Source organism: Myxocyprinus asiaticus, chromosome 2 (genome assembly GCF_019703515.2).
Source record: "Myxocyprinus asiaticus isolate MX2 ecotype Aquarium Trade chromosome 2, UBuf_Myxa_2, whole genome shotgun sequence".
NCBI classification, from domain to species: Eukaryota; Metazoa; Chordata; class Actinopteri; order Cypriniformes; family Catostomidae; genus Myxocyprinus; species Myxocyprinus asiaticus.
In genome coordinates, this window is record NC_059345.1 from 34,368,472 (window position 1) to 34,387,064 (window position 18,593).

General features: G+C 37.2%; 1 protein-coding gene across 2 annotated transcripts in view; it reads right to left on the reverse strand.

Moving 5' to 3' along the window:
- The window catches only part of LOC127416391 (E3 SUMO-protein ligase PIAS1-like), a 73,527-nt gene that overhangs the window by 30,525 nt on the left and 24,409 nt on the right, over positions 1–18,593 (reverse strand). For both annotated transcript variants that reach the window (XM_051655733.1, XM_051655737.1), the window contains exon 2: positions 10,456–10,894. In XM_051655733.1, the coding sequence (XP_051511693.1) occupies positions 10,456–10,894 (439 nt within the window). The remainder of the gene's footprint in view (positions 1–10,455; positions 10,895–18,593) is intronic.

An 18,593-nucleotide genomic window follows, 5' to 3' on the forward strand; every position in this document is an offset into this window, starting at 1 on the left:
ACAAACGGATTAATTTCAGATTATTTTACTCTGGATAGGGGCACCCGGCAGGGTTGCCCTCTTTCCCCATTATTGTTCTTTCATGCACTGGAACCATTAGCAGCCACGATAAAAAAGGAGGATGATTTTCCAGGGGCGATTGCCGGAGTTGTGGCGCATAAGCTTCTGCTTTACGCAGATGATATTTTATTATTCGTCTCCGACCCTACTAGATCTATGCCTTGCCTCCACAGAATGATTAACTCCTTTTCCAAGTTCTCAGGATACAAAGTCAATTGCTCTAAATCCGAAGCTTTGGCTTTGACAGCGTACTGTCCAGTAACGGCCTTCCAGCCGGGTGCCTTCCAGTGGCCCAAACAGGGAATTAAGTATTTGGGAATTTTATTCCCAGCAAATTTGTCTGATTTAGTCAGAGTTAATTTTGATCCCTTAATTAAAAGGTTTTTGAGTGATGTGGGCAGGTGGGCTTCATTACATTTATCGATGATTGGGAAGGTTAATGTTATTAAAATGCACTGAACTGGTAAGTGGAAGGTTGTTGGTTCAAACCCCACAGCCACCACTATTGTGTCCTTGAGCAAGGCACTTAACTCCAGGTTGCTCCAGGGGGATTGTCCCTGTAATCAGGGCACTGTAAGTCGCTTTGGATAAAAGCGTCAGCCAAATGCATAAAAATAAATAAATAAATAAATAAATTTAAAAAAAAAATATGAACGTGGAGTATTGAGACCTTTTGAAAATTTGGTTCAACATTTTGACATTCCCAGATCTCAGTTTTATAAGTATTTACAGCTGCGCCACCTACTCTGCACTGTTTTTGGGAGTGGCACGCACCCCCCCCCCCCCCCACCCAGTGCGGCAGATACTCTGGGAGTGGTGATTGCTGCTTTTGGGAAGGGTCATGAGGCATCAGTGTATTACTCCCTGCTGATTCAGTGTCTGGGGGACGGAACTTTAAATTCTCTCTCAAAAAAAATCTGGGGATATTTGATAGGAAATGGGGCAGATATTTGGCCTTTTTGGAAGGCTTTCGGGGAGAGGTAGTGGAGAGGAATCTCTAGTTTTAAATATGTGTGTGCAGTTTGATTGTTTTTTGAAAATTTGCTTTTTATTTATTTATTTATTTATTTATTGTGTGTGCGTGTTTTGTGTTTTTTTTTATGTTGTTGTTTGTTTCCAAATATTTATGACCACTGGGGTGAGTGTTTGTGTCGGGTGGGGGTGTTCGGGGGGGAAGGGTTTAATTGTACATAATATGATTCCACATTTTCTGCTATGTTGAATGGAATCAATAAAAATTGTTAATATAAATTTTTTTTTAAAATAAAAGTAATGTGCACATCCTAGTTCGTTAATATGTGCTTACTGGGTGATGCTTGTAGTCTTAAAGAGAGTACTGATTTAACATATGTTCAACATATCAATATAAATACTTGTAAATAGTACATATATTCAAGGTTGGGGAGTAATGAAATACATGTAACGGAATTACATATTTAAAATACTAAATATTAGTAACTGTATTCCACAACAGTTACAATTTAAATCGTTGGTAATCAGAATACAGTTACATTCAAAAAGTATTTTGATTACTGAAGAGATATCTTTGCATTTTACTGTAATTTTGTTTCACTTAATATTTAGTCTATTCAATTGGAAAACATATATCCTTATAAATAATCAGATTCAAAGAGCGTTTAAACAGTGGTGAAACTTTCTTAAGATGTGTTACATTTATATGTGCAGACAGAGAAGTTTGAAGTAATAGAAATAAAACTTGTATAAATTCTTACGTGAACGTTTAGCTTTATGCTAAACTAAAATGCTTTCTCTAGCCATTTTATATGCACCTGTTACCAGACGCAATCATATTTTTTTTTTATTATCAAGAACATCCATGTTAGATCATTTAGATTTTTAGCATTTGTATTTTGTCTTAATATATTGGCAGATTTTTTTATAGTCAAAACAAGTGTTTGTTTTTAGATTATGTTACTGACCTTAAGTAATCTAGCGAAATACGTTACAAATTACATTTCACATATGTATTCTGAACTTTCACGTTTTATCCCACTCCTGCCCGCAGGTAGATGTCTACACAGTTATTTCAGTCCCGCTCCCGTCAGGTTCTGTACCGCTCCGGTGCCATTGACTATTTTTTCCAATTCCCACCCGTTAAAAAATGGAAAGAATTTTGTTAACACCCTTACATTGCCAAATATCAGTTTTATCTTTGGTTGGTTTAAAAGTTTTGTATGTACCTTTTTTTTAAATAAAGCTTTAATGTCTGTAGCACTATGCTACAGCCTTCATACTAAAACATTTTGCCCTTAGAGTGGTACTTTCCGCCACATGAAGCATGAGGAAGAATTTGTATGCATTAGCCACCAGCCCTGCGCCTGTAAATAATTAATTTTTTGTTGCTCTTGCACAATAGACGAATAACACTAATACCATGCTGTACCTTCAAAACATAAAATAAAATGAGTACTTGTTTTTTTTTAGATTTGTATTTTGCAGGAGTCCCACGAGTCATTTCTTTCTCCCACTCCCAGCGCACACATCAGTGTCTCACCACCCCCACCCACACTCAGCAATCAAAACTTGTCCCCCGCAACACTCTGCTGTGCCGGGTCCCACTGTAGTCCCGCAGGAGTGCAGGTCTCTAATGTAAACAATAAACGTAACAAAAAATAAAATATATGTAATGATGGAATACACTGAATTAGAAAATTTTGCTGAAGCTAAAATGTGACCAATATGATGTAATACTATAATTTGTAAAATGTATATTTTCGAATTATAGCTAAAAGGTTTACCTAGAAGGTTAGAAGTTCCCTTCTAATAAACAGTATTATAGAGGGAATTTCTTTCATTTGTAAGCAAAATGGACATTGTAACAGAAAAATGGCCATATAAAATCAACATTGAATCGAATCAAGAGCTTGAGAATCGGAATTAAATTGAATTATGAAATCTGTATCAGTACTCAGCCCTTGTACTGTGTATATCACCTTTCACATGTGAAATACAAAACCTATATGACTGTGAAACAAACTGTGAAATGTTTCAGTTGGCATGTGTGATCCAAGCACTTATCTATGTGAACAAAATGCCACTGAGAGCATTAAAATGATCCAAGACATTAACACGTAATTCTCTAAAATATAAATGAATATGTTCTGGACTAATGCAAAACATTCATGGCCCTTAAAGCGAGTAAATATAGGGAATGTAAAAGTTATTTTATTTTTAGAATACATGGTTGATTATGGTATAATTCAAGCAGGTATAAGCAGAATATACCATGCAGCATTACATTTAGGAATTGTGACATTTTACACGATTTACCATTAGCTTAGTTATGTCCCCAAATTTAAAATACACAACAACACAAAAGCACACACTTTTAGTCACCTTAAATAAATCTCCAGAGAAGTCTTCTTGGCTTGAATTTAGACATATTAGCACAGAAAACACTGAACAGTCTCTATCTGCAGGCTGTTTTTTACATGAGGTGTTTGGGGTGGATGTATTTATGAAGCTTTGTAGTTCTGTGAGGTAAAGAATTTGATTGTGTTTGTTCGTGCAACAGAACTGTGACTATACTCATAATTAACTTGCTTGTATAACTGAGTTCTAGCAGAGACTATTTAGCAGAGACGGACCACTTCTATTAGAATGAATGGGAGATATTGGAACATCCAGCGGTCAATGGATGTAGAAAAGGAAGTCCTGCCTTACAGGTAAAAGAGCCAATCACCTTTCATATACATACAGAAGAAGTCAGAAGTTAACACACTTAGGTTGAAGTCATTAAAACTCATTTTTTAACCACTCCACAGATTTCATATTAGCAAACTAGTAGAAGTCGTTTAAGAAATTTTTCCAACAATTGTTTACAGACAGATTGTTTCACTTTTAATTGACTATCTCACAATTCCAGTGGGTCAGAAGTTTACATACACTAAGTTAACTGTGCCTTTAAGCAGCTTGGAAAATTCCAGAAAATGATGTCAAGCCTTTAGACAATTAGCCAATTAGCTTCTGATAGGCTAATTGAAGTCAATTGGAGGTGTACCTTTGGATGTATTTTAAGGCCTACCTTCAAACTCAATGCCTCTTTGCTTGACATCATGGGAAAATCAAAAGAAATCAGCCAAGACCTCAGAAAAAAATAGTGGACCTCCACAAGTCTGGTTCATCCTTGGGAGCAATTTCCAAATGCCTGAAGGTACCACGTTCATCTGTACAAACAATAGTATGCAAGTATAAACACCATGGGACCACACAGCCATCATACCACTCAGGAAGGAGATGCATTCTGTCTCCTAGAGATGAACGTAGTTTGGTGCGGAAAGTGCAAATCAATCCCAGAACAACAGCAAAGGAACTTGTGAAGCTGCTGGAGGAAACAGGTAGACAAGTATCTATATCCACAGTAAAACAAGTCCTATATCGACATAATCTGAAAGGCTGCTCAGCAAGGAAGAAGCCACTGCTCCAAAACAGCCATAAAAAAGCCAGACTACAGTTTGCAAGTGCACATGGGGACAAAGATCTTACTTTTTGGAGAAATGTCCTCTTATCTGATGAAACAAAAATTGAACTGTTTGGCCATAATGACCATCGTTATGTTTTGATGAAAAAGGGTGAGGCTTGCAAGCCGAAGAACACCATCCCAACTGTGAAGCATGGGGGTGGCAGCATCATGTTGTGGAGGTGCTTTGCTGCAGGAGGGACTGGTGCACTTCACAAAATCATGGCACATTGAGGAAGGAAAATTATGTGGATATATTGAAGGAACATCTCAAGACATCAGCCAGGAAGTTAAAGCTTGGTCGCAAATGGGTCTTCCAAATGGACAACGACCCCAAGCACACCTCCAAAGTTGTGACAAAATGACTTAAGGACAACAAAGTCAAGGTATTGGAGTGGCCATCACAAAGCCCTGACCTCAATCTGATAGAAAATTTGTGGGCAGAACTGAAAATGTTTGTGTGAGCAAGGAGGCCTATAAACCTGACTCAGTTACACCAGTTCTGTCTGGAGGAATGGGCCAAAATTCCAGCAACTTATTGTGAGAAGCTTGTGGAAGGCTACCCAAAATGTTTGACCCAAGTTAAACAATTTAAAGGCAATGCTACCAAATACTAACAAAGCATATGTAAACTCACTGGGAATGTGATGAAAGAAATAAAAGCTGAAATAAATCATTCTCTCTACTATTATTCTGATATTTCACATTCTTTAAACAAAGTAGTGATCCTAACTGACCTAAGACAGGGAATGTTTTCTATGATTAAATGTCAAGAATTGTGAAAAACAATCAAGACAATGTATTTGACTAAGGTGTATGTAAACTTCTGACTTCAACTGTACATCGCCTGTCAGTAAACTCAAGAATGCACATGTGCATTAGCTGAACCAGCCTGAAAAAGAGTGTTTTGCCATGATCGGAGCTAAAGAAGAACAATTTATGATAACACTGTTGTCAGATTTTACTGCTGATTTTAAACATGTTGTTTGATTTCATTGCCTTGAAAGGGACTTTGGTTCTAGAACCGTCTAGATCTCATTTATGTGCAAGTATGCCACTGTTCAGCAATGACTCCTCTAGAACCGTCTGAAACTCATTCTTGAACTTTTTAGGATACTTTAAGTTTAAAACGCAATATTAGAATGATATTAAGACCCTCGCTGATGTAAGCAACGTTAACGATTCAAATTAAAGAGATACAAAAGCTGCCAAAAAGAAAATGAGGAATGAAACCATGGTGGGTCTCAGTGGTTATGTGCCAGTTTGCATGTTTGCCCAGTCAGTCTGGCCTATGCAAACGCTGGAAGTGTGACATTGTCATTGAGATGGCTCAGAATGTGCGTGTCAATTTCTCTTTCTTTCTCTACTCTAGCAAATGGTCATGAGCCTGCGGGTGTCAGAGCTGCAGGTTCTTTTGGGCTACGCTTGCAAACTGTATATGATACTGCAAGTGACACAGTTTGCCCCAAAAATATTCAAAAGGAAAAACATTTAGATTAAAAAAAAAAAAAATATTTAAAAAAAAATAATAATAATAAAGTAAATATATATATATATATATATATATATATATATATATATATATATATATATATATATATATATTGCAGTGAAGGCAAAATGTTAACTTTGGACCTTGCCTGTTGTTCAGCAGTGTATGCTTTATTTAAAGCTCATGTGTGTAATTTTTTCCATCTGTTTGTATAACCTTCAGAAGATTTGTGGAATCTGTTTAAATGTAATTATTTTTGCAATTCCATTTAGTGGTGCAGACATGACACACTTCAGCTTTAAATAATACATTTTAATAAATCAATACATAGGCCGAATTTTCTCAATTTTGGCCACAAAAAACAAACAAAAAAAAAAACAGTTTCTACATAATACAAATATTAAGGACAAAATTTTAAATAAAACAAACAAACAAACAAAAAAACAACATTATTTTAATAAGAAAATGTATTAAGTCCCAGACTTCAGAACTTCTAAAAGACAGTTCATGACATGTAAACTAAGGTTAGGCTAATCGTTGGCTGCTAAGGGTGTTGTACAGTGATATACACTGTAGCTAATTAAACAGGGTTTTTCATCATAGCTGTTACTATTCTGTGCATTTTAACAGGGCTAGAACACTGCACTGACCAATTCAGCATCCATCCAACATTTGCTTTTTATAAAACAGTTTAGAACTCATTTGTGTTCAGCAGTGTGTGCTCCAGAACAGCCTGGACTCATTTGTGCGCGAGTATGCTGTATGTTCAGCCTGTTTGCTCTAGAACAGTGTGTATCTGTGTGTATTAAGGGTGTCTGGGGCCTTACTTTAAAATGGGAATGTGTCTAGGGAACTGAGGTATATGTACTCATGATTTCAACACTCTGCATGCAAATGAGAGACAGTGATTGGGGGGGGGGGGCGGGGTCTGTTTACAACAACTCTCCTCGGGCAAACAAATGAACACTGATGCCAAACCAGCCAAAACCATTAAAATGCTAATTTAGGGAAATATGGCTCCATGCATCGCTACAATACAAAATCTCTCAAAATGCAAGCTCATCTTTAGACTTAAAGCATAAAAAAAAAAAAAAATGCATGAATATACACTGTCCAGCCAAAAAAAAAAAAAAAAAAAATAGCAAACTCTAATATTTTGTTGGACCACCTTTAGCATTGTTTCAGCAACCTTATGCAATGTCACAAAAATTAACATGCATTCATTTTAGGCCGTAATCTTGTATTGATGTCGGGAGAGTCGAACCACTCCGTAAAGTCTTCTCCAGCACATCCCAAAGACTTTCAATGGGGTTAAGGTCAGGACTCTGTGGTGGCCAATTCATGTGTGAACATTATTCTTCATGCTCCGTGAACCACTCTTTCACAATTTGAGCCTGATGAATCTTGGCATTGTCGTCCTGGAATATGCCTGTGCCGTCAAGGAAGAAAAAATCCATTGATGGGATAACCTGGTCATTCAGTACATTCAGGTAGTCAGCTGACTTCATTTTATTGCCGCATAACGTTGCTGAGCCTAGACCTGACCAATTGAAGCAAACCCAGATCATAACACTGCCTCCAGAGGCTTGTACAATGGGCACTATGCATGATGGGTGCATCGCTTCATGCGCTTCCCTTCTTACCCTGATGTGCCCATCGCTTTGGTATAGGGAAAATCTGGACTCATCAGACCACATGACCATTTTTCAATGCTCCACAGTCCAATCTTTATGCTCCCTAGCAAACTGAAGGTGTTTTTTCTCAGGCTGCCCCCTAATAGTCGACCAAAGGTTAGTCGATGAAAAGAGTCTTGGTCGACCAAGTTTTGATTGATGGGTTGGTTGCAAAAGAAAAATAAACCCTGAACACTGGTATTACCGCTGGTTGGACGCTAGGTGGTACTATGGGATAATTCTCGTTAAGCAGGGTTAGGGTTAAGCCTACACAATAAAGCAAGACACCTTGATTTCAAACTTTGAACTTAATTTTTTATTTATATTAACTAAAAATTAAAATGAAACTAGAAAAAAATTAAGTGTAATTAAAATGTATGTTGTTCTACTTTTTGAAAGATGGCTTTACAACATCTCTTTGGAAACTAACCTACTTCATCTGTGCATTCTCTACCGGTTGGGTATTTCGTTGTCCTTGAAAATACTTCTTGTGTGTGAATAAATTTGTTTTGTTCCCTCCTTCATGATATATATATCCAATTACATCGGCAACCCCTGGGCTGAGGGATCGGTGAATAATCTTGCTTTAGTGATTTTGCATTAAGAATTAAATTAATTTATTAAAAAAATGAAATAATTAAATCAAATACATTTCTAAATTCAAACTCTACTCCAGATGAAATAAAAAAGCAATTAAAATAATGAAGTGATCAAAAAAAATTATATATACACTACCGTTCCAAAGTTTGGGGTCACTTCCCTGAAATGTTTCTCATGATCTTAAAAACCTTTTGATCTGAAAGTGTATGATTAAATGTTTGAAATTAGTTTTGTAGACAAAATATAATTGTGCCAACATATTAATTTATTTCATTATAAAACTAAAATTGTATTTAAAAAGAAAAAGTTTTTGAAATTGATGACTTGGACCAAATAATAAAGAAAAGCAGCCAATAAGTGCCCAACATATATGGGAACTCCTTCAATACTGTTTAAAAAGCATCCCAGGGTGATACCTCAATAAGTTGGTTGAGAAAATGTCAAGAGTACAAGTCTGTAAATTCTAGGCAAAGTGTGGCCACTCTGAAAATGCTAAAATATAACACAGTTTTGATTTATTTTGGATTTTTTTTAGTCACAACATAATTCCCATATTTCCATTTCTATTATTCCATAGTTGTAATGACTTTACTATTATTCTAAAATGTGAAAAATAAATAAATAAATAAATAAATAAAGAATGAGTAAGTGACCCTAAACTTTTGAACGGTAGTGTATATAAGTAACCACCATTCCATTTACTGTCAGGCAAGTATCCGTCTAAACATGCAGGTGGAAAATTACTTGCGCAAATGAAGACATAAAAACAACTATAAATGTAAAATAATTATAATGACGATAATAATCACTGAAATATAAATCATGGTTCGAGGTGAACGTGTTTTTGTATTATTTTATGTTTTAATCACAGATGTATAGGCTGCAGAGTTGTGGTCACAATGAACTGCTCTGTGGAAATAAAGTGAACTGAACTCAAAGCACCTCCTGAGCTGAGATGTCTGAGGTCATTTGCAGCACTCATAGATGATACTGTTCTTGCAAAAAACAATTCTGAAGACAGAAACAAAGAAAGAATGAGAACCTTTTACATGCGCGTGTTCCACGAGACTGCACGCCTCCGTACAAACAGCGTGTCATACATGCGCATAGACGGCTTTTCTGTCATCTGTTCTGGATAATAAAATAAAGTGTTTCTTCAAGCGTGTGTCTGTGTGTCTACAGGCAAATTATTTGTAATATTAATTTGATAATAATAATTGCCTAATAATAATAATAATTTAATACATGCGAAAACGAGCCAAATATCGTCTTGACATCGTCAAAGGCATCAGATATTGGCGATCACTCAGACCATCATCGATCCCTGAGATAATCGTCTATTGGTACAACCATAATGTGCATTTCTCTCTATAAATTAACAAAATGTTCAGACAGTCTCCTTGCTGGTTTTTCTGACACATTCAGAATCATTACCGCTTTTGCCACTGTCCCTGCGGCTCACTTTGTGCGTGCGCTAGTAAAATGTATATTTTAAAGGCTCATTATTACGGTTTAGTATTTCTCTGTCATGTAGAACAGTGTTAGCAATGTTACTTATAACATTCTTTCTCAGCCCTGGAATTCAAACCATTTTCTGATACCCCCAAAATATATATATTTAAGTAATTAAATTAATATCATAAACGTGCGACGACTAGTCGACTAATGGCTTAAACTAAGGACTGCTAGTCATCTAGGAAAATCTTTGGTTGGGGGCAGCCCTAGCTTTTTCCAATTAGCCTCATTAACAAGTGGCTTTCTTGTGGCCCCACAGCTGTTTAGTTCCAATCCTGTAAGTCCTCATCGCATTGTGCTTGTGGAAATGCTCTTACTTTCACTATTAAACATAGCCATGAGTTCTACTGTCAATTTTTTACGATGTGATTTGACCAAGCGTTTTAGTGATCTCTGATCATAGTCATTCAAGATTCTTTTTCGACCACATTTCTTCCACGAATCTGACAGTTCACGACAATCCTATCACTGTAATTTTTAGTATTCGACTAGCTGGTGCAGAACGATTAGTCGATTACTCGTACACATCCCTAATGCACACTTCTCTATACAACATGCTCTCACTCTTCAAGATCTCAGACATCAAACAGCTTATATAGACACATTCTATCACACACAAATATGCTCACACTCACCGAGACTTGTTGGTTTAATTAGCTCATCCATCATGTCGTAAAATGGCAGCCGCTGCAGTTTTACATCAGGGTGTACGGGATGCAGGTTGGTAGGGAGGTGGGGCAGGCCCAGCTCATGTTTGGGCCCGAGGAGGGAAATGGGGAGAAGAGGGGAAGGAGGTGCTCCATGCCCATCAAAGCGCAAATGAGTGAGACCAGAGGGCAGGGAGGCCGCAGCGGGGTGGACTCCGGGCAGGGCTAGCTCCGCAGGGGACACCAGCTTGGTGGGGAAGCGCCGTCTGTAGAGTTCCTTGATCTTCATCAGGACAGCGGGGCTGCAGCCAGTTTTAAGAAGGTGTAAGGCTTTCGTCAAGAGCTCGTGCTTTCGTCCATGTTTGTTTTTGCCAGCGTAGCCCAAAAGAACCTGCAGCTCTGACACCCGCAGGCTCATGACCATTTGCTAGAGTAGAGAAAGAAAGAGAAATTGACACGCACATTCTGAGCCATCTCAATGACAATGTCACACTTCCAGCGTTTGCATAGGCCAGACTGACTGGGCAAACAAACACACATACTCAGACAGTGATACACATCTGAAGACACACACAATGCACAAACATAGACTCAAATACAAACACACACCAAAAAAACACATCTTTCTTTGTTTCCTCTTCCAACTTAAAGCCAATTCATTTTCTCTCTTTCCCTCTCTCTCTGTCACACACACATGCACACACATTTTCCCTCAGGCTAGGATAGCTCAGTAATGGTCTAAGCTATGAAATACACAGAAGCACAAGTCTAAAACACAGTCCCAAACACACACACACACACACACACACACACACACACACACACACACACACACACACACACACACAATGGAAGTGTCACATTCTAGAAGCTTGAAAATGGGACAGAGAAAACAAGCAGAAGAGGGCAAACAATGCAGGATAAAGATGGTCAGGGCACACACAAGTGCATGCACACTATAAACACAAAAGCAAAAAAGATAAACCCTTTCAATAAAACATTCTTTAAAATTGCATATAAAAACACACTGTCTAGTACAGGTGATGTTTCTAGCTTGTAGTAAGACTGGGATTAATAATTTGTGTTTGTAACCTTGTGTAATTTTCTGCAAAGTTCTAGCCACAAGTAACATCTGTTTTTGTTTACATGGATTTATTCCTGATTAAATATATATTAACTTTAGGGATGTCATAAAATATCGATATATTGATTATTGATTGTTACCTTATTTTACTTTTTAGGCTTTGATACATTAACGTTTGCAGGCATTTGAATTAGAAGCCTAATCCGGCTCTTTTGAATGTACAGTGTGAAGCATACACCGCTTCCAGTATAGTCCAGTAAATACAATAAGAATTGTATTTCTCATTCAATAATGAGAATATTAGAAATCTCATCAAACAATTCTCTCTCAAAAGTAACAAAACAATTACTGGAATCGTTACTGGAACTGTAAAGGAAATGGAATCTTTAAGAGGAATCGGAATTGGATCCGGAAACGTTAAATTTCTTACGATTCCCATCCCCATTTATTATGCAATTTCTCCGTATGTACCCTTGAAGAAGTTTCATTAAAGCTGTCAAACCACAACAAGACATACTTGTAACTGAAAAGACATTGTGTGGGCTATATAAAAGATACATATACACACAATATATCCAGAGATGGCTAGATCTGCAGAATATTCTCTGTAGTCGTAGCTCGCATCTGTCGGCGGAGTGTGTGTACCTTCATAGAAAATAATTGTTTTGAATTTTAGAACATGCCATGTCGTTGGCTAGGCGTGTCCGGTGCGTGACCCTCTTTAATCTACCTGGCTGCTCACACTTTAGTTTTGTTGCGAAATATGTTGCAGAGACAAAGACTATTGTGCAACGAGCAGCCCTATTTATATAAAAAAAATAAAAATAAAAAAATAAAAAAATCAATTAAAAAAAAATCATGATATACATATATATATATATATATATATATATATATATATAGATAATCATCTGGAAAATCTTCAGATTTCTTTAGAGAGATTTTAGCTTATTATTATCCAAACAATAAAAACCTCAATACTAAAAACAAGGGAGAAAATAAACCATAACAGATGCTATTACAACTAACAAACTGCCAAACACAGAACTCATACATTCCTGCATAAAACACAAGATGCATTTCTATTTTTACATAACAGGAACAGGAAACAGGAGAGGAGATGAGCTTGGCTCAGGAGAGAATAGCAGTGGGCATGAGAGAAAGAGCAAGATAAAAAAAGAGCGATAGATACAATAGAGAGAGAGAGAGAGAGAGAGAGATGGGAGAAGGGCAGAGATTTGAGCCACTCAGGTTTACAATGATCCATGACAATCAGTCAATAATTAACTTCCTGATGATCAGTCAATTCTATATGCCAACAAGTGTCAGGAACTAATGCAAAAATTATGAAGTCTTTGTAGGTGAAGAGCTGCAGTATTGCGCAACGTGCATAAATACACAAAATATTTGAAATGGTTCAGGAACATCTCACAAATATTATATAGATGTTCTTGATATATGTTTATATTTTTCATCAAAAAGACCATTAGTACATTATACTGTTAATTTCAGTAAAACTGCTATTCATATTTTTTAGTTGATTGTCAAAATGCTCATAAAATGTGGCTTTCCAAAAACAAACTTATATGCCATCATTTTTAAGTTTAAAATCTACAAAAATAACTTATAAGGCCCAGTATAAATTAATTAAATTCATTATGATTGGATTAAGGTCCAATCATAATATAGATGTTGGTTGTAGTGGTTGACCGTTATATCGCAGAGACCGATAAATTGGCCAATATTCTGAATTTTTTTAATTCGGCTGATATACATTTTCCCTTTTGGACGAGTTTTTTCTTAAGCCGCGACAGTGCAGAGAATCGCCTGCATGCATGAGCCATCTGAGACATGTAAACAAACAATCATGCAGCTCATAATGTTAAAGTGCTTGCATGTTTCACACTCCCTCTCTCTTCTCAACAGTTCCCTCTAACTTTTAACTGTCTTGTCTAATGACAAAAAGGCAAATATCAATAAAACTACTTTGCAGACGGAATATATGTGGATATCTCGTTAAACAGATTTAATTCACGAACCTCACAAAACTTGAGAAAATCCAGCATCCTGTGAAGTGCTCACATTTCGTCCTTTAAAGCATGTATTCTATCAGCCTCTTTTCAACAGTTCCCTGTGACTTTTAACTTACTTGTCTAATGATAGACAGGCTATCATATATAGTCTGCAAATATGTGGATATCAGGGATGTAAGGGTTTCAAGGTTTCACAATATACCTCGGTTTTAAAACAGATGGTTATCATACCGTTTAAATCTTCTCATTTACGGTATTGCATGAAGATAATGACATATTTTTTTCAGAACTTTTCTATAATCCAAATCAGTTTAAGAAAGACAGAATCTGCAACATTTACACAGCATCATATAAACTTGGCTAGATAAAATAAATCTTTAAATTGCGCCTTCCTCATGTTGCATTTGACTGTCACTCAGTTTTAAAGGTGACATGCAGGTGTAGTGAACACTGTGCATCACGAGCACAGAAGTCCAGCACGAGCGAAGCGCAGCATGTGTGCAGCACGAGCGCAACATACAGACATGTCCGAGCCTGAACCTTTATTTCCGCCGCCACAGAAGTTTAAGTCCGCTGTCTGGGATTACTTGGCTATGTAAACGACCCACAAGGCACCATCAATGTTGATGGTTACCTAGTCTGTAAAGTTTGCCGCAAAAAAGTATCGGCTCGGGCGGGAAACACTTCAAACCTTAAGCACCATCTCTGTGAGCACCATCCCACAGAATTTGTGGAGACGAATGTAAGTGGAAATACAGTACACAGGATAATAAATTATAGCCCGTTTCATAAAAACACCAGATTCAATGTAGTTTTACATGATTTGTAATTACTAGTTAGGCTAAAGTTATGTTTATGCTTTCTGTCACATTCACAAATGCAGCAAACGGATTTAAGACCTCGTTCAACTTTACGATGTGCCAACTGTTTGTTCTTTTGCCGACGAAAGTGCAGCGCAACAGTAGGCCAATGTGTTTGATAATATTAATATGTTTTATTTGTAAAACACAGTACTAAATAGGGTTTACAAAATGCATGGCTTTTGGTGTTCAGGAAACTGACATTGACAATATGCATGCAAGAAATTGACAGTGAAACTGTGGCAGAAATTGTCAGTATTGGACAAAATGCCAATAAATAAACTGCACATGAATAATATATTTTCAGTAGGTATTGTAGAATTGAACTAAATCACAAATGCAACAAATTACTGAATGCATGCAAATGCATACTTTAAGTGTTAACCTGGGCAATAATCATTACAAATGATCACAATTCAATTTCATCAAATCATACTGTACATGTTGCCAATTTGTTTTTTATTAATGTTTGTGTTGTTTTTTGTTTTTTTTACCTTGTCGGATTAAGAGAGTGTCATGATGTTCAAGGTCAAAAGTTAAAGGATTAAAGTTGAAGAAATCCAAAATAAAGTTCACGGATTGGTTATAACTGAAATATTTATCTGTGTGTTTATCAGAACTAGCCTATTTCATAACCAAATATTGAACTGCTTTTAATATCATCAATGCACCTAAATACCATGAAACCGTAATACCATGGTAATTTTTGTGAAATACCGTGAAAATGTCATACCGTTGAACCCCTAGTGGATATCTTGTTTAAACAGAAGTAATTCACAAACCTCACAGAAATCCAGCATTTTCTTTCTGTCGATCGCTCATATAATATCTTCCTCTGAAGCGTATATTCTATCAGTCTGAATCAAAACTCATTTCCTCTGAACAAATGTTACATGATGGTCAGTCCGTGACAATTCAAGCAGGCGATCCGGGCCATGTAAGCTGAAAGCTGTCCACATGTCATATTCACTGTGCACTGACACAATCAACCATCACATCCTCCTGTCCACCCTCTCTACTCTGGGCATCACACTAACAATTCTTGGCTGGTTTAATTCCTATCTCTCAGGTAGATCTTTCAAGGTAGCCTGAAGAGGTGAGGTGTCCAAGTCACATCAGCTACTTACTGGGGTACCTCAGGGCTCAGTGCTTGGACTTCTCTTCTCTATAAACACATCATCACTGGACCCATCATTCAAGAACATGGGTTCTCCTACCACTGCTACGCTGATAACCCACATTGGTCAACCACTTGTTGGTTGTGGTTAAATAACATTCCAACACTGCGTCTGAATATTCATTCTTCTCTACTACATAATATGCCAAAAACAGTATACAATGGAGTTGTATGTCCGAATCCACAGTATCCATGTAGCAGTAAGCGAGAAATACCTGGATGGCCTATTAATTCAGCCGAGATTTTGAAGTGCAGATGGACTAGTTTTAACAATCCCATAATCACTCGGGAGCTGAGGCGATGTCACGTTCAAAACACTGAATTTAAAGGAATGGCGGTGATCCGCGAGTTGGATGGCTCTTATCAACTGTAAGTGCTATACATGATGAGCCAAAACATTATGACCACCTGTCTAATATGCTATTGGTCCTCCGCGTGCTGCCAAAACAGCGCCGACCCACCGAGGCATGGACTCTGCAAGACCCCTAAAGGTGTCCTGAGGTATCTGGCATCAATGTAGTTTTACATGATTTGTAATGACTAGTTAGGCTAAAGTTATGTTTATGCTTTCTGTTACATTCACAAATGCAGCAAACGGATTTAAGACCTCATTCAACTTTACGATGTGCCAACTGTTTGTTCTTTTGCACGTGTCAAATTGACGTCCACATGAATGGCAGGATCCAGGATTTCCCAACAGAAAATTGCCCAGAGCACCACACTCACTCTACCGGCTTGTCGTCTTCCCAGAGTGCATCCTGGTGCCAACACTTCCCCATGTGATGTAAAAGAAAACAGGACTCATCGGACGAGGCGACCTTCTTCAACTGATCCAAAGTCCAGTTCTGACGCTCTAGAGAATTATTTAATTCAGCTTTTATTTCTTTCATCACATTCCCAGTGGGTCAGAAGTTTACATACACTTTGTTAGTATTTGGTAGCATTGCCTTTAAATTCTTTAACTTGGGTCAAATGTTTTGGGTTGCCTCCCACAAGCTTCTCACAATAAGTTGCTGGAATTTTGGCCCATTCCTCCAGACAGAACTGGTGTAACTGAGTCAGGTTTTTAGGCCTCCTTGCTCGCACACGCTTTTTCAGTTCTGCCCACAAAGTTTCTATCAGATTGAGGTCAGGGCTTTGTGATGGCCACTCCAATACCTTGACTTTGTTGTCCTTAAGCCATTTTGCCACAATTTGGAGTTATGCTTGGGGTCTTTGTCCATTTGGAAGACCCATTTGTGACCGAGCTTTGACTTCCTGGCTGATGTCTTGCTTCAATATATCCACATAATTTTCCTTCTTCATGACGCCATCTAGTCCCTCCTGCAGCAAAGCACCCCCACAACATGATGCTGCCACCCCCATGCTTCACGGTTGGGATGGTGTTCTTCGGCTTGCAAGCCTCACCCTTTTTTCCTTCTCCAAACATAATGATGGTCATTATGGCCAAACAGTTCAATTTGTGTTTCATCAGACCAGAGGACATTTCTCCAAAAAGTAAGATCTTTGTCCCCATGTGCACTTGCAAACTGTAGTCTGGCTTTTTTATGGCAGTTTTGGAGCAGTGGCTTCTTCCTTACTGAGCAGCTTTTCAGGTTATGTCGATATAGGACTTGTTTTACTGTGGATATAGATACTTGTCTACTTGTTTCCACCAGCATCTTCATAAGGTCCTTTGCTGTTGTTCTGGGATTGATTTGCACTTTTTGCACCAAACTACATTCATCTCTAGGAGACAGAATGCGTCTCCTTCCTGAGCGGTATGATGGCTGTGTGGTCCCATGGCGTTTATACTTGCGTACTATTGTTTGTACAGATGAACATGGTACCTTCAGGCATTTGGAAATTGCTCCCAAGGATGAACCAGTATTGTGGAGGTCCACAATTTTTTTTCTGATGTCTTGGCTGATTTCTTTTGATTTTCCCATGATGTCAAGCAAAGGGGCACTGAAGGTAGGCCTTAAAATACATCCACAGGTACACCTCCAATTCAGTACACCTCCTATCAGAAGCTAATTGGCTAATTGTCTAAAGGCTTGACATCATTTTCTGGAATTTTCCAAGCTGCTTAAAGGCACAGTTAACTTAGTGTATGTAAACTTCTGACCCACTGGAACTGTGATATAGTCAATTAAAAGTGAAACAATCTGTCTGTAAACAACTGTTGGAAACATTACTCATGTCATGCACAAAGTAGATGTCCTAAACGACTTGCCAAAACAATAGTTTGCTAATATGAAATCTGTGGAGTGGTTAAAAAATGAGTTTTAATGACTTCAACCTAAGTGTATGTAAACTTCTGACTTCAACTGTACACTCTGGCACGGGACGCTCATTCCTCTTGCACGCTTGCTACAGCTAGATTATAACGTGATGGCTCACAACACAGTGAATCATAATATATTTGTCAAGGTGTATATCTTATTGTGAAGAAATCGGCGATACGCAGCTCTATTAAGAAGAGAAAGTTTGCTTTTTGTGAGTTCAAGATGGATGAGTTTTTGATTTGTTATTGTTTTGGATTGTTTTCCGATTTAAAACAACATACATTTACTTTAGGAGCTATACAGCAGAAGAAAAATTTGTTACATGAGAATGTTGAATATAATATTAAATATTTTAAAATATCTAAATATCCTTATAACAAGATACATTTACCTGAGAAGCAACATATAAGATATTTAGACTTGCTTTCAGATAATACTGTATATCTTGAATACAAGTATATTTTGTCTTTACTGCACTGGCAGAAGTATGAACAAGTGAAAAAATAACCATATACATAATATACTTATATTAAAGATACATTCTCTAAAAGCAAGTCTAAATATCTTGACAAGACAAAAACACTTAATAACAATAGGATTTTTTTTTTTTTTTTTTTTGCAGTGAATCTTTTACTGAATTAAACTTAAAGAATTTTGTTTTCTTTAATTCAGTGAATGTCATTTAGAGGTACTTTTAAAAGAAGA